The sequence below is a fragment of the Ylistrum balloti genome, unplaced genomic scaffold (assembly GCF_031769215.1).
Source record: "Ylistrum balloti isolate Yb309-2 unplaced genomic scaffold, AGI_CSIRO_Ybal_v1 Utg371442, whole genome shotgun sequence".
NCBI lineage: Eukaryota > Metazoa > Mollusca > Bivalvia > Pectinida > Pectinidae > Ylistrum > Ylistrum balloti.
The window spans coordinates 368,507-383,368 of NW_026782756.1; the positions used below are offsets into that span (position 1 = coordinate 368,507).

General features: G+C 36.6%; 3 protein-coding genes across 3 annotated transcripts; 1 reads left to right on the forward strand and 2 right to left on the reverse strand.

Annotated features, from left to right (window-relative positions):
- Window positions 1-2,448: 2,448 nt before the first annotated feature.
- LOC132562523 (uncharacterized) lies at window positions 2,449-3,852 on the reverse strand. Its single transcript, XM_060227267.1, has 2 exons — window positions 3,820-3,852; window positions 2,449-3,417 (listed from the first exon to the last, which is right to left on the reverse strand). Exons 1-2 carry the CDS (start codon window positions 3,850-3,852, stop codon window positions 2,449-2,451), a joined length of 1,002 nt encoding a protein of 333 aa, XP_060083250.1.
- Window positions 3,853-8,104: 4,252 nt separating this feature from the next.
- Window positions 8,105-8,539, reverse strand: LOC132562524 (uncharacterized). Its single transcript, XM_060227268.1, has one exon. The coding sequence runs from the start codon at window positions 8,537-8,539 to the stop codon at window positions 8,105-8,107; it is 435 nt and encodes a 144-aa protein (XP_060083251.1).
- Window positions 8,540-12,306: 3,767 nt separating this feature from the next.
- Window positions 12,307-14,225, forward strand: LOC132562519 (heat shock protein 70 B2-like). Its single transcript, XM_060227264.1, has one exon. It carries the CDS (start codon window positions 12,310-12,312, stop codon window positions 14,209-14,211), a length of 1,902 nt encoding a protein of 633 aa, XP_060083247.1. The 5' UTR covers window positions 12,307-12,309; the 3' UTR covers window positions 14,212-14,225.
- Window positions 14,226-14,862: the final 637 nt, after the last annotated feature.

A 14,862-nucleotide genomic window follows, 5' to 3' on the forward strand; every position in this document is an offset into this window, starting at 1 on the left:
TATTCAAATGGTTATTTCCATACCATTGTATAGACATTTAAAAAATATATCAAAATTGTTAATTAACATATTTATATGTAATTTGCATCTAATTCGTCTATGTATCATACTAACTCGTGTCATTGTTCGTGTTGCATTGTAAGGGGAACAATTACCTATGTCTCCCTTATATATCAAAGATATGTATACACGTTTAACATTATCAAGATACCCAATTACTGATACATGATATCATTAAAGATAGAATGATACAGAGATTAATCAGGAGTTAATTATAAAGGACACATTAAAATACATTAGTCTGAATCAATCTGGTCTCATCCACAGCTAGTATGTATGTATTTCAACCAAAACATATACTGTTTTAATCTGTTCCCATAAGTAAAACAAAGGAGGCAAACTGGTATAAACTATGCCTGTTTGTATGCTAGCTGTACTGTATATTTCGGTTCTTACCTGTTCGTCTCTTGGTCATCGTTGAAATCCTTGCGATCCTTGATATCCGTACATCTGTCAATTTGGTGTCTGAGTGAGTAAAAAAGATTACATTGTATTCCTTAAAACGTGTGATAAATTATTTGCTAGTTTGTTTGTCTACTCATTTTAGATAAAGTAAACTGGAGTTGGAGTGTTATGAATAATAAAGCACGAGAACGACTCTCCACGTACCTGATAATTGGCCTTAAACACTTGCAAACTGGTCAACATCCTCGCCACATTGGTTCTGTATCTATAGACTGTTGGTACACGAGCAGACTCACATTCTTTGTTACAGAATAAGACCAGGGGTCAACACAGGACATGTCGTACCCGTCATGGTAAGGGTGGGTCCGGTATAATAGGTAAAATATAACACTACCTATTTCTCAAACTGTTTCTATTATAATGTAATTTTAAAATCAATGAGAGGAAGTGATTTTACTACATATAATGGTATTGTCCATACTATTTTAAAGGTGACAAGCATAACGTTGTGATTACCAGATGTGGTCTTTTTCCAATGGTGTCATTGTATAGTCATTGTCTCGAATTTTGGCATTATTTCAACATCGTGTTACTCGATGACAGATGGTCTCCTTCCTTTGTGTGTTTTCGTTTATCTACGTCATTTAACTATGACTTGTGCGGAAATAACACCGCAGGTTACGTTCTGTCAGCAGATTAATGAAAATGTAAAGGTGTCAATTCGAATTATCTCTGCACATTACACTCATACTAAATCGTCGATCGGATGATTAATTTTCAATATTATTGCTGGCGTTAGTGCCAAGTCACCAGTATTGTTAATGTTTCAAATCTCATAAATTGCCAAAAAGTAACGTCATCGTTAAAAAAGAAAATACTTCACAGACCAGTTTAATGGATCATATTTGTATACCGTAATCAGATTGAGAGTGCAAACAGATGAAATCACGTTTGAAGGAAATATGATGTCAGAAAACCGTTAGATAATATCACTTCAAAGTATATGATGTCAGATTTTGTACTTATGATAAACCATACCACTACCACAGGAATAATCTCAATCAAATTGTTTTAAGTAAAGATGAATGACATTGCAGTTGCATCTAAAAAGATATATCATTTGTTGCATTGGAAAATTTGAAAAACTGCTGCAAGAAAATATTTAAGTTAACTGTTGATGCAAAAACCATAAAAATATTTCAAAAACCTCCCATTTCAGCCAAACTACTGCATCAGTATTTGTTTGTTATGTACCCTAAATGATGTATCACTGTTGAAAAAACAAGAAATGCCTACATTTCATCATAGTCATAATCCGAACTCAAAGTCAATAAAACGAGAGCATGAACAAAAGAAATGATTATAAGGAGACTCCTGGAAAAGTACAAGTATTGAACAAGGAAGAAAATCAATTTAATTAATGATCTACATCCATGATGGATGAGACAAAAAAAAACCCCACTGTGAACACTTAGATGAGTTTATTCTCTACATTTTCAAATGCAAAATGTCAATACATATTATAAGATATCATATGATTCGCAAACACCTTATATAAATTCCAGCAGTAAACAAAACCGTGTAACACTTGGAATGTCCAGATTCTATTCTCCAGGTAAAGTCTGAAGTCGCACTGATAAAGTTAAATCACACACAATATGAAAATGATGACCCACAAATACATGTAGCAAGGAAACGGTGAACTGGTGAAAGTCAGTTTGGCACTTGACAATGACAATGTTGATCATAAATTGCATTCGCTGATAATTTATTGGAATTAGGTAGGGAGAAGCTATGCATCCAATTAGTAGAAATTCAAAGCACCACCAACGCTTTATGGGATAACAAAACAAATACGTATCAAAATTAAAACCGTCATTTCCAATGTTTGAAATGTCTAACGTGGATTCTTAATATGTTAACGTTTATAACGCTTGGTAATGTTCTGACTAGTTTGACGCTGATAGGTTATGGTTTTCTGGTTCACTTCTTCTTGCCCGTGACAATCCTCTTTGTGTCCCTTGTGAGGGCCGGGAGCGTGGGTTTGAACATCTGTCCGTACCCAGGAGGACTCCTCGACATATTAGAATCCTGATGTCTCATCACCAACATATTCTTGATTTCCTTGATGTCGCGACCCATCTCCTCGTTCTGCTCCCTCATAATCTTCATCTCCTCCCATTGATTTCTCATCACCTCCCTCATCTTCTCCACCTCGTGCCTCATCATATGCGACATGCGGGATAACTCCTCCTTGAATTTCACATGCATGTTACTCTTATCATTTTCAATCAATCGGATCTTACTTCCCTGTGATGTGATTATCATCCGCGCCTTCTCCAGTTCCTTTTCCATTGTCTCCAAATTTGACTTCAGTGTATCTATCTCCTTCTTCAAATCAGCAATGTGTCCTTCTTTATCCTCATATGCCGTGCCTTTTTCCAAACGTTTGTTTTCTGACTGAAGTCTTTTCAGTTCCCTTTGAAGGTCGTTGGCGTATGATCTGGTCAAGCTGATATCCTTCTTAATTTCCGTTATGTATTGCTGTAATCTCTCAATCTCTGAAATTTTGTGTCTGTTTTCACTTTCAAGATTTCCTATTTTATCTTCCTTTGTAGCTAAATCCAACTTTAAATCGTCAATTTCTGTTTCCTTTTCTTTCATTTTCATCTCTGTCTGTTCCACTGTGGACCATTTTTCTCTCTCGTGACTCTTATTGTCTAAATCAAGACGCATTCTGAGTGTCTCAATCTGCAGCTGAAGGGATTTATTGAAGCCGAGCAGCTGGGTTATAACGGGTACGGGTTCTTCCAAGTTAATCTCAGACTCTTCTTCACATGCAGCAGTAGTCTTATCACCTTCTGGCAATCTGTCTGACCTCGACGTAACTGCACCACTACCGCCAGCTCCTTGTGTCTTTTTCATCGCCTGACCATCTACCCGGATTTCATTCTGTTCAAGAAAAACAATACAGTTTTCTCAATAAAATTCCATGTTCCTCCCCTGCCTCTACTTACCTGTGATATTTCTAATGCTTATTTTTCAATAAATCAATATTCAATATCTTGTTTATAGTTACTTTCTGAGTCTTCGTCGATATATATCACCAAACTGACATGATACTATTTGTACGTGTCACTTGAAACCTTATATTTAGCATAAAATTATGAGCGGTTTAGATAACCCGACCGTTCCAGTAAATCTACTGTCGTCACAATTATAAAAGGCAATCAATCACGGAACAGCTCGTTAACAGTAAAAATTCAATTTTAGCAAACTCTTAATCACTGACATTCGCTTAAATTCATAAAATGAACTATATTGCACTAATGACTATTAACTTTTGTTACTTACCCTTGGAGTAAGGGGTGTTCCCTGTGACGCCATTGTTATGAACTGTAAAAACAAGTGAAATGCGTTGGACTAGAGTCTGTAAGTTTTTCTTTGGTCTTTTACTGCACAAAGACACGACATTGATCATTGTGTACTTTATGACTGCAAGATCTTTACAAAGCCGTTAAAACTGTCACTAATTCGGTAACGCATTATGTAAAATCAGCTGGTACAGTTTCCATTATTAAACTTCCATTGTTGTTGTGATCATATTTGTTATACAAAGTATGTCATTGTAATAATAAGAGGAATCTGTTACAAAATGCATTTATATTGTTTTAACTTAAATATCGGTTGACTTGCTGTATACTTACCACGAGTTGATTGTCTTGTATCCAACTTGGTGTTCAGCTTCTTCATTAGACAATTGCAAGGCAGTTCATGTCCACTAAGAATGGGGAAAATCATATATTCAAAAATTAGAAACTCTTCCGCAAGATTGTAAATTATACCTTTACATTCAATGTCATTATATCTCCTGGGGGCCAAAAATGTATATCAGCTGAACTACTTATACACAATGGAACACTCTAGCGCCGTGCTTCGAAACATCTATTTGATGAGTGGCACACGTACAATGTTCCTTGAAGTTGTTTGTCTAATTCCTCAATAATTTATAATCCGATTATATGAAAACGTCTGTCTCGGAGTGCTACAGTATTCAATACTTCCTTAACTTGAGCAAAATGTGTTCAGCAGACGTTTGTTATGGTAGATTCCTGTGTATCCCATTTTATTGAGCTTAATCTCTGACCTTGACCTCTGCATATTGACTAGCAGCAATCATTGAACGATAGTGAGTAGGTACAAGATACTGATCGAAACTTGGATGTGTCCCAAAAACTCAAAGTCCCACTATCATGTGATAAGGTAAAATGTGTGACGAATGTATTTCTTTTCTACCAATGGCAGACTGTTCCACTACACACTCAGTAAATATATCATTGGTTTGCTTTATGTTTCAAGTCTACGTGTGAACATTACGTTATATCACCTGCAATAAATTTTAAAAAGAATTTGGTAAGGCTTCATAAGTAATCTTTATGTCCGTATTCTTAAACTTGAAATGACGTAATAATATATTGGCAAAGTGCAATAAAAAAGAAACAGAAAATACTGACACATTAAGAAAATATTCATTATAATTAAAAATATGTGAAGCGAGGAAGAAATAAATGAAATGCGGATTTGAAAGAAGACTTTTAAAATTAAAAAGTCAACAGGAGAGTCCAAGTAAGTATTACCACGAGGTTTGCCACAACCACCAGACAGACTAACGAGTATAGAAATCTTCAAACTTCATATCACATAAGGAAATAGAGTATTTTCAAATCGGATCGCGTAGACGTGCATCTTGTATGATGTTAGTTAATCAGCCGTTGTCATCTCTCACGGAAATCGATATAGCATAAACACGCCGTAGACTATCAAATCAACTGTGATATGTAAACATTACACTTTGGGGAAGTACGATATTTACTGTATAGAAATGGAAAGTTCACAGTCGAAAAATCGATATCATCACATTGTAAGAAATGTGCTTCTGAAGGTTTCGTTGTAGACAATGATCGAGTGGCAGGACTTCCGTCGTGTTCTTTACTTCCAATTCTTGAGGGTATTTTTTGTTATTTTAAGACCAGACAAATTCAATATGTCCAAAAGTGAGTATAGTAGGAAATATGAACGTCTTTACAATATGCAATACACAGTAATTGAAATTGATTTTAAATGGTGTCTGATCACTATATTTATTATATCCGGTACTTTAAACAGTCCGGGACTTTTATGGCGATACTTAAGAATACATTTTAGTTTGAAAGCATTTTTAATCCCGAGAAAGCGCGAACATCGAATTATCCTACTGTTTTTTTCACTGTTTGACAGAAAAAGATTCTACCAGAACACGGCGTTTCATGGCAGTTAATATCTCGTATCGATGTAGAATTAAACAATGACTAATTCCCGGCTGATTATTTACAGAAAAATACCATATTACAGATATATAAACACATTACGTAAATGTTTCTGAAGGAATCGATTTACCAGATTAATCGAAATGCAAGTATGTTTAATTTTCAATTTAAGGCGAGAAAAAGTATTTCCCTTTTAAATTTGAAAATGTAAAATGATGATCAGGGTCGTGGTTAGGATGTCACAAAAGAAGTGAATAGTGTAAAACAACACTTGATGTTTAATGCATATGCATAAATTGAGAATACTGGAAATTAGGAAGAAGTATATCAACACCTTATTTTTCAATATTAGTCGGAAAATTGAGATACATGTTGAAGTTATCAATGGTTCATTCCAAGATCCAGAAATGTACAAATTTATGTTGGTTTATAAAACACAGACCCATATTAACATAAAAATTGTCTTTATTGATTTCTAACAAATAAATCCTTGTAATAAATAAATATATACTCTCAACATAATACTGTACCTGGTGAATAACATCGCGTATTATCATAAGCACAAAACATATACGACATAAAACATGAACAGTCATATCTAATGAATTCACTCACCAATAGCCCGGTATTATCTCTAGCAGGAAACAATTCTGGCCATAGTGAAGCTCTATCATTATAAAACAATCCCATCTTAACCTAAATTAAAACAATATTCACAATGAAACACGACTTTATAATTTCAGGGATTTGTGTTTTTGATATGAATATCCTGTCTACAAACTAGAAATACAGATGATGTATCGATGTGAAATTGACGCCTCGTGGTTAGCAAATAAGTCGTTTCAACAAATGAAAATTTATCTATAACTAGATGCATGCCAACAAAGGAGCTTCATCCATTTCCAAACACGATTCATTATCAAAGATATGATAGGTTTGCATAAATCGGTAATTGGTTGTAGACTAGGTAAATATATTTCATCATACGTTTGTCGGGATAATTGATCATATAGGTTATCACAGACATCTGTATTTCAAAAATACAGCTGAATGAGAAGTTTTAAAACAGAAAATATATTGCAAATAGACATTGTTGATAAGGGTCTCCATTAGTCACAATGTTCGGCAAAAGGTGACAATCAGGAGTCTTGCTGGTTGACAAGTGAAGTATCAAGTGGCTATTGCAGAATATCTAAAATCTAATACCAAAACTATTTTGATTTTATTAGGACATTTTCGGTAGACGCATGAACTTGTCGATAGCCTAAATTACCGCCTCAATGGCTCAGAGACTCCATTCAACACCCACCAAAGGCTCGGTCTTCAATAGACATTCAATCAATAAGTATTAATGGCTATGAAATATTCTATCATGCAATACATAATGGTATTGCTGTACACTATCCCAACCTGTTCTCCACAATCGTTTTTCTGTGGACTATTTAAAACTAATATAAATACTATATGTGTATGTAAGCTCCAAACAAAACGACAGTGGAACCCGGTAATACACTCATTGTATGGGCACAAAATTCTTTTGAAACGAGCATAAAACCGAACATTGGCTAAGCACCGGTTACACAAAACTTTAAATCTATATATCGACCAGATACCTACTTATCTAAGGTGACACGACACCCGCTTTATTCAATATATGTCTAAACATCTAAAATTCGACGACTTTGTCGTTCATGTGAATATCAAATAATGAGTTTTATAAGTGCCGTTCGAACTTCATTCTAGTATGTTTTTTTCACATTTTATATCCTCTGTGTAGAGCTACAACGTGCAAAATTGTTTAAAGACTGACAAATATGCGTACAACATATGACAACACCAAGTCTGAGGGGAGAACAAACACTTGCGATTACCACAAAATCATTCTCAGGCATCACTATAAGGCAGCCATGGAACAGTTTGACATAAAATAATAAACCAGTTTTTAATTCTTAATCACCATAAGTCAGCGATTTAAACAGATCAGTCATTCTTTCCATGGTTTGGCCATCATGATTAACACAGTTTTTGTTTTTCTTAAATGTTTCCATTGTGGAATAAAAAGTATTCATGCCCTCTGAACTGACACACAAGATCCTTGGCTACGCCCATTCCAGTAAGGTAATTTTCCTTATCACTTTTCACAGTCATCATTCTACCTCCAATAAAACGTATCCGAGCTACCTCATCACCCATACCTCACAATCCCTTTACATCCCCGCCTAGGAAAGTCCTTCTGCATCCCCGCCCGCAACAGAAAGCTTCATTACTCGTCTTCATAGTACTTCTACATCCCCGCCTGGAACAGAAAGTCTCATGACTCGTCATTAACTGGCCTACATCCCCGCCTGGAACAGAAAGTCTCCGAGCTTCATCACCTGCTCATTACACTCCGACGCCACAGCGCGGGAATCATTAATACAAATAAGAAGCAATGATTGCGTCCGACAAACGGTGCAGCCATATTCGTCCATTCGGGCGTATATACCCTGTTTGCCGTCCGCCAGACGGACTTCGTAATGCCGTCCACAGACTGTCACCCCATTTCTGTAAACTAGATCGGGGTACATCACTCCCTCTGCGATATGGCTTAGCTCACAAGCCTGGATCTTAAAATTGTCTGTGCCAATAATCAGTCGTTTAGTCCGACGGTCAAATATGGCCATCTGACATGAATTGGCCTCCACAATGTTCTCCAGCACATAATCCTCCCAAATTTTGAGGAGATATTCTTCCTTCAGAGAAATACTGTCTATCCGTTGTAATTCCATACTTGTCCGACAGTTAACTTCTGTCTACAGATATAGAGTGTCACCCGCTACTATCAACATACCGCCAGTGTGTGTGTGCGCTAAGCCGAATTCTACCCCGTCAACCGTGCCAAGGCTTACTGGTAATTAATAGACTTGTATATATTGGACGACAATCAGTGTGTGGGAATCTCATGTTTATCCATAAGACACAAACCTTTCGTGACATAACCACGTACCGTATTTACTACTCAGAACTGCTACTGATCATAATAAAAAGAAGAATCTGTGTTAAGTGAGGAGATAATATCCGTTGCCATGTGGAAGTAAAGTGGAATGGTTATGCCCGCCCTATAGTGGTCTTGTTGATACTTAATGCTTTGAAGGAGGTCATTCATAACCTGTTTGAAATGTATTGTTTACAATACCTACACTATAGTTTACGTTAGTGGAGGTCAGTTGTACACTGTAAAGAGATAAAATAATTCACAGACGGGTACCTGTATCATTTTGCTATCTTTTTACGTGCTTCCCCAGGATTACATGTTAAAATTTACCATCAGATCCTGTTTTAGGTTATCATCATGTTCAACTAAAGGAAAGTCGATTTTCTATTTAAGAAAATGCGGGTTTTTAGTAACCAAATCTTATCACAGGGTGATTCATCAGAGATTATCAATCAAGCTTATGTCCAACTATAAAGAAACCAACAGGTGGTTTCGCAGCTTTTCCAATATTCTTCTTGTCATAAACAGTTATATGATCTTGTGACATGTGTCTGACAATACGTCGTCTTACCAGGTAATAATAGATAAATAATTGATAGAAACTGTTATATGTATGTGTGTCTAGTAGACAACTTGTCATTTGACCCTGAAATCTAGGTCACTAACACGTCTCACACAATCACAATAATTACATTGTTTTAGTGTCTACCACTAATTGGATATTATGGATAATTAACTCATTGTGAAATAACAGGACAGTGTAACATATGAGACTTTCTTACCGTTATTATTGAATCAATAACCTATCAATGATAAAACTGCATATTTGATTTTAATAATTGACCGAAGTAAATGGAATATATACTGAACATTGGCTCTCTGCAATTAACTTTTGTATAACTTGATTGCTTATTTAAAAATATCTAACAGTCTCTTTTTTATCAAAACGATTTCATCGATATTAGAAATAATATGAGGTATGTAACGAAATCTTTTTATTTGTGCTTAATATTGGTTTTGTTATTTTGACTTTAATTCATGTTTTCTTATATTCAAAATCCTGCTACTTCGGTTCAGCACGATTGATGATAAGCTCACGTATTCGCTTAAATATAACGGGATTTTGCATTGATTCACGAAGAATGTTGACCTGAAGTGGCTGAGAATTCGATATTGGACATTATTAGCTACCACATGCTAATTTTAGAATACCAACGAGTCAACAGATTCTGAATTCAAACATAGTCGATGAAACTAGGGCAAAATATGAACAAAAGATAAAAATACACAAAGACTCCTGAAAAGAACAAAGAGAATAAAATCAGGTAAGTTCGGATGGGTAGTCGTCTTCTGCTTCGTTGCCTTGTAAATACAGGTAAGTGATGTCACGTTCCAAAGTGAGAACAAAACAAACAACAACGGAAACAACAGGTATATTCTGCGATATATAAGCGTCAAAGGTAGGAGATGAAGGATGTTGCTATCTATTATTTTAGGCGTCAAAATCTTGTTTAAAAAATATGGACCACAATATCTATGATACTAAACTCATTATTAATAGTTTTAAACAAAAACCAAAGCGCAGAAACGTATATAACGTGTTATATACGTCTCTGCAAAGCGTAGTTTTTATCATATAAATAATTAAGGATAAAAGATTTGGCCAAAAAAATAAACATCAGTCACTTTAAACAAACGGATAGAACAATAGAAAGACAACAACATCAGAATGAGATAAAACGTAAAACGTAATACAAAGACAAGGAACAGTACGAGACAACACTACAACAGGAATGTGCATCTTCTGTACACTGTTTGTGGGGTGGACTATCATCAGTATGTCACATTAGATGGAACACGTTACATAACTTGCTTACTATAGATCTGGTCGAGTGTTTGTGTTTCAATCGTCAGGGAAAACAGGTGGTTTTTATTAGCAATGAACCAGTCACACTTTATACGTCAAAAATTTGTTACTTCTATTAGTAAAGCATAATTGTATTTTAAAAGGCCGAATAAGCAGATAAATTTAGTGTGTATTCAGGTTCGTTATTAAAGATCACCAATCACTTTGAACAACTCTACATATTGTCTCATTCCATAACACTTCATCCGTCACTTTATACAACACTACATAGTGTCTCATTCCATAACACTTCACCCGTCACTTTATACAACACTACATAGTGTCTCATTCCATAACACTTCACCCATCACTTTGAACAACACTACATAGTGTCTCATTCCATAACACTTCACCCATCACTTTGAACAACACTACATAGTGTCTCGTTCCATAACACTTCACATATTTTGACATTATTTGTTTTCAGAAGATCTATATAACGATGTCAACATGGGCAGAAATAGCACTATTTCTTTCTGAAAGTTAAGTTACACCACATCTATGTGAAAATGTGAAAACATTATTAGAAATATGTCTCCATGTCGCGTGATCACAAGGACGATAACAAGGCGTGAAACCCTACCTGTATTAAAGTTTGTCGTTTTGTTCTGAGGCTGTCAGAGTTAACGAAATCAGTATATATATCAACTACTTCAGTACATAGGTGTATACGTGATCGATAGGTTTATCTGAAGTACAGCGACTACACACGAATACCACACGTTTACATGGGTAAACAAATCAACAATATACACACACAAGCGAGACGTGTCGAACAGTTTAACATAAATACACTCGTATCATAGGCCTTAATTTTTATAAACATCCTCCCGGCAAACATTTATTTACCACATGATACTGGTAAAATTCTTCTTTACACGAGGAGAAGTATTTATCAAATCTACATGTATTGTTACTAAGACTTCATACATTCCAGCCAATGATATAAAAATGTTAATTCTGATTCTCATAGAATAAAATGTCGTCATTTTCATGTACTTTGAATTGTGTCCATCATATAAAATATGTATTTTATGTCTGTTTTTATATGTGAGTAGCAAACTAGCATTTCTACGATTACGGCATTTTTCTCTTATCATATCCTAAATCTCCCATAAGTTTGAGATATATACGGAAAATATGAAATACATTAATTACCAAAAATATCCTGCATTGTTAAAGGACCTGGTCAAATCTAAATATATCACGGCTATATGAATCATCCATTTTGACTGGTTTTGCATGTATTAATAGTTCCGTTATTGCACAACCAACTGTCATGCTTCTAGAAGCTTCTAGAAAAGTCCGGAACTTATGTCATGGAAATTTAGGCCAATCACTCGGTATTTTCCGGTATAGTTGCTGGTATGTATGACGAAGTACGAGGGGACCCGAACGTTTTTAAACAATGAGAAAATTTCACGAAGGTTCCAGCAACCCAGTTTTGAGCAATCTAGAATGTTCTTTTGGCGGGTTATATATACCAGTCAGAGCCCAGCTTTGTCATTAGTCCTGGAAACAAACTCGACAGAGTGGTACTAAATACTCTTGCTTGATTATAGACAGAGCTAGGTAATAATTTAGGTTTTACAAACAACCGTAGACTCTAACTTTTTTTCATTTCAACGAAATATTATTTGTGAAAAGAATTATTCGATATGGCTACAGCAATCGGAATAGATTTGGGAACCACGTACTCGTGTGTTGGCGTATTTCAGCACGGAAAGGTGGAGATCATAGCAAATGACCAGGGGAACAGGACCACGCCTAGTTATGTGGCGTTCTCAGAAACGGAAAGATTAATAGGAGACGCGGCAAAAAATCAGGTTGCCATGAATCCTGAAAACACAATATTTGATGCGAAAAGACTGATTGGACGAAAGTTTGATGACCAGACGGTGCAGTCGGATATGAAGCATTGGTCATTTAGAGTTGTTGATTGCGGCGGTAAACCAAAGCTACAGGTACAATGTAAAGGCGAGACCAAACAGTTCAACCCCGAGGAAGTTAGCTCCATGGTATTGACAAAACTGAAGGAAACTGCTGAGGGATATCTGGGTCAAAAGGTTAAAAATGCCGTCATAACGGTACCAGCCTATTTCAACGACGCTCAGAGACAAGCAACAAAAGACGCTGGCTTCATCGCTGGACTTAATGTCCTGAGGATCGTCAACGAACCGACTGCCGCTGCTCTAGCATATGGCTTGGACAAAAACTTGAAAGGTGAGAAAAATGTTCTCATCTTTGATTTGGGCGGGGGAACGTTCGATGTATCTGTTCTGAGCATTGACGAGGGTTCCATGTTTGAAGTGAGGTCCACCGCCGGGGATACCCACCTCGGCGGGGAAGATTTCGATAACAGGGTCGTAAGCCATTTCATACAAGAGTTCAAAAGGAAGCATGGTAAAGACATGAGCAAGAACAGTAGAGCTGTCAGAAGACTGCGCACATCGTGCGAACGCGCCAAGAGGACACTGTCGAACAGTAGCGAAGCCAGCATTGAAATAGACGCTTTGTTTGATGGTGTTGATTTTTACAGTAAACTGACGAGGGCGAGGTTTGAGGACTTGTGTGCTGACCTTTTCCGTGCCACTCTGTTACCGGTGGAAAAGGCGCTCGTGGACTCCAAGTTAGATAAATCAAGGATTCACGAGGTCATTCTCGTAGGAGGCTCCACACGTATACCGAAGATTCAGAAGCTGCTCCAGGAATTCATGAATGGTAAACCACTTAACAAATCAATCAACCCTGACGAAGCGGTAGCATACGGTGCCGCCGTTCAGGCCGCCATTCTTACTGGCGACAAAAGTGACGTCATTAAAGATGTTCTGCTAATGGACGTGACTCCCCTATCATTGGGAATAGAAACAGCGGGAGGTGTGATGACGAACTTAATAAACCGTAACTCAACCATCCCGACAAAGACATCCAAAACATTCACGACATACTCGGACAACCAGCAAGGCGTCCACATTCAGATTTTCGAAGGAGAACGTGCTATGACCAAAGACAATAACCGGCTTGGAAAATTCGACCTCGACGGTATCCCCCCAGCTCCACGCGGTGTACCTCAGATCGAGGTCCAATTCGACATTGACGCGAACGGAATCCTAAACATCACCGCTGCAGAGAAAAACAGTGGTAAGACAAATAGGATTACTATCACCAATGACCAGGAACGTCTCAGTAAAGACGAAATCGAAAAAATGGTTGCCGACGCGGAGAAATATAAAGATGAGGACGACAAACACAGGCAGCGAATTGCCGCAAGGAACCAGTTTGAGAATTACGTTTTCAGTGTAAAAACGGCGATAGAAAATGCGGGCGATAAACTTTCTGCGGAAGAAAGAGCTACTGTCAGCCAGAATTGTGACGAACAAATCAAGTGGCTCGACAATAACACAACAGCAGATGTAGATGAATTCGAGTACAAACTGAAGGAATTTCAAAACCTGTGCACACCTGTCATGACTAAACTTCATGGGGGTGCCCCACAGGGTGACAGTGGGAAGGCTACCGATAGTAAGAGTGGTGGTCCTATAATAGAGGAACTGGATTGAGCGCACTGACTGGAAGCAGGAAGTAGGATACTTGATAATAGAGGTCTATTAACAAGGACTATTGACTATTGTCTTTATTCAGTTTGAATATGTATAGTGCTGAATTGATACTCAGATGTTGTTCTGTCACTGATCTACTCTGTATATAATATATTGCTGTCGTACATGTTATACAATCATTGTTCAATGTATCGCTCTTGTTGTACTATCTATTTGAAATATTTGCTTTGACATTGTTATTTATGTTGTTCTGTCATTGTTCTATGTACTTCTCTGTCATTGCTGTTATTTTTCGCACTAGCTCTTTAAATCGCTGTACTCCTCTGATGTTTTGATTGGAAGTAAGACATAATTCAATATAGCAATCTGGAATTGTACTTATAAACTTGAAAAGGCGATTTTTGTGACGTTTTGAAGAAATTTCGCTAGTGGATTACTTTTTTACGACGTAGTTGACGGCGTGATTCGGTTGATAGCGTCAACAATTTCAACGTTTGATGGTTGCTAAGGTAATTTTCTTGAGTATAACTTAGGAAATCTGCTATATATTTCAACTTAATTTTGTATCAGTTATCACCACAAATTACAGATTTCAAATTCACTTTCCAAGATTTTTAGGACAAACGAATTATTCAGCTTATTTCTTAATCT

Coding starts and splice junctions, on each gene's coding strand:
- LOC132562523 (XM_060227267.1), bottom strand. CDS start 3,852: ATGGCGTCACAGGGAACACCCCTTACTCCAAGG. Junction 3,418..3,819: donor GAACACCCCTTACTCCAAGG/GTAAGTAACAAA, acceptor TTTCTTGAACAG/AATGAAATCCGGGTAGATGG.
- LOC132562524 (XM_060227268.1), bottom strand. CDS start 8,539: ATGGAATTACAACGGATAGACAGTATTTCTCTGAAGGAAGAATATCTC.
- LOC132562519 (XM_060227264.1), top strand. CDS start 12,310: ATGGCTACAGCAATCGGAATAGATTTGGGAACCACGTACTCGTGTGTT.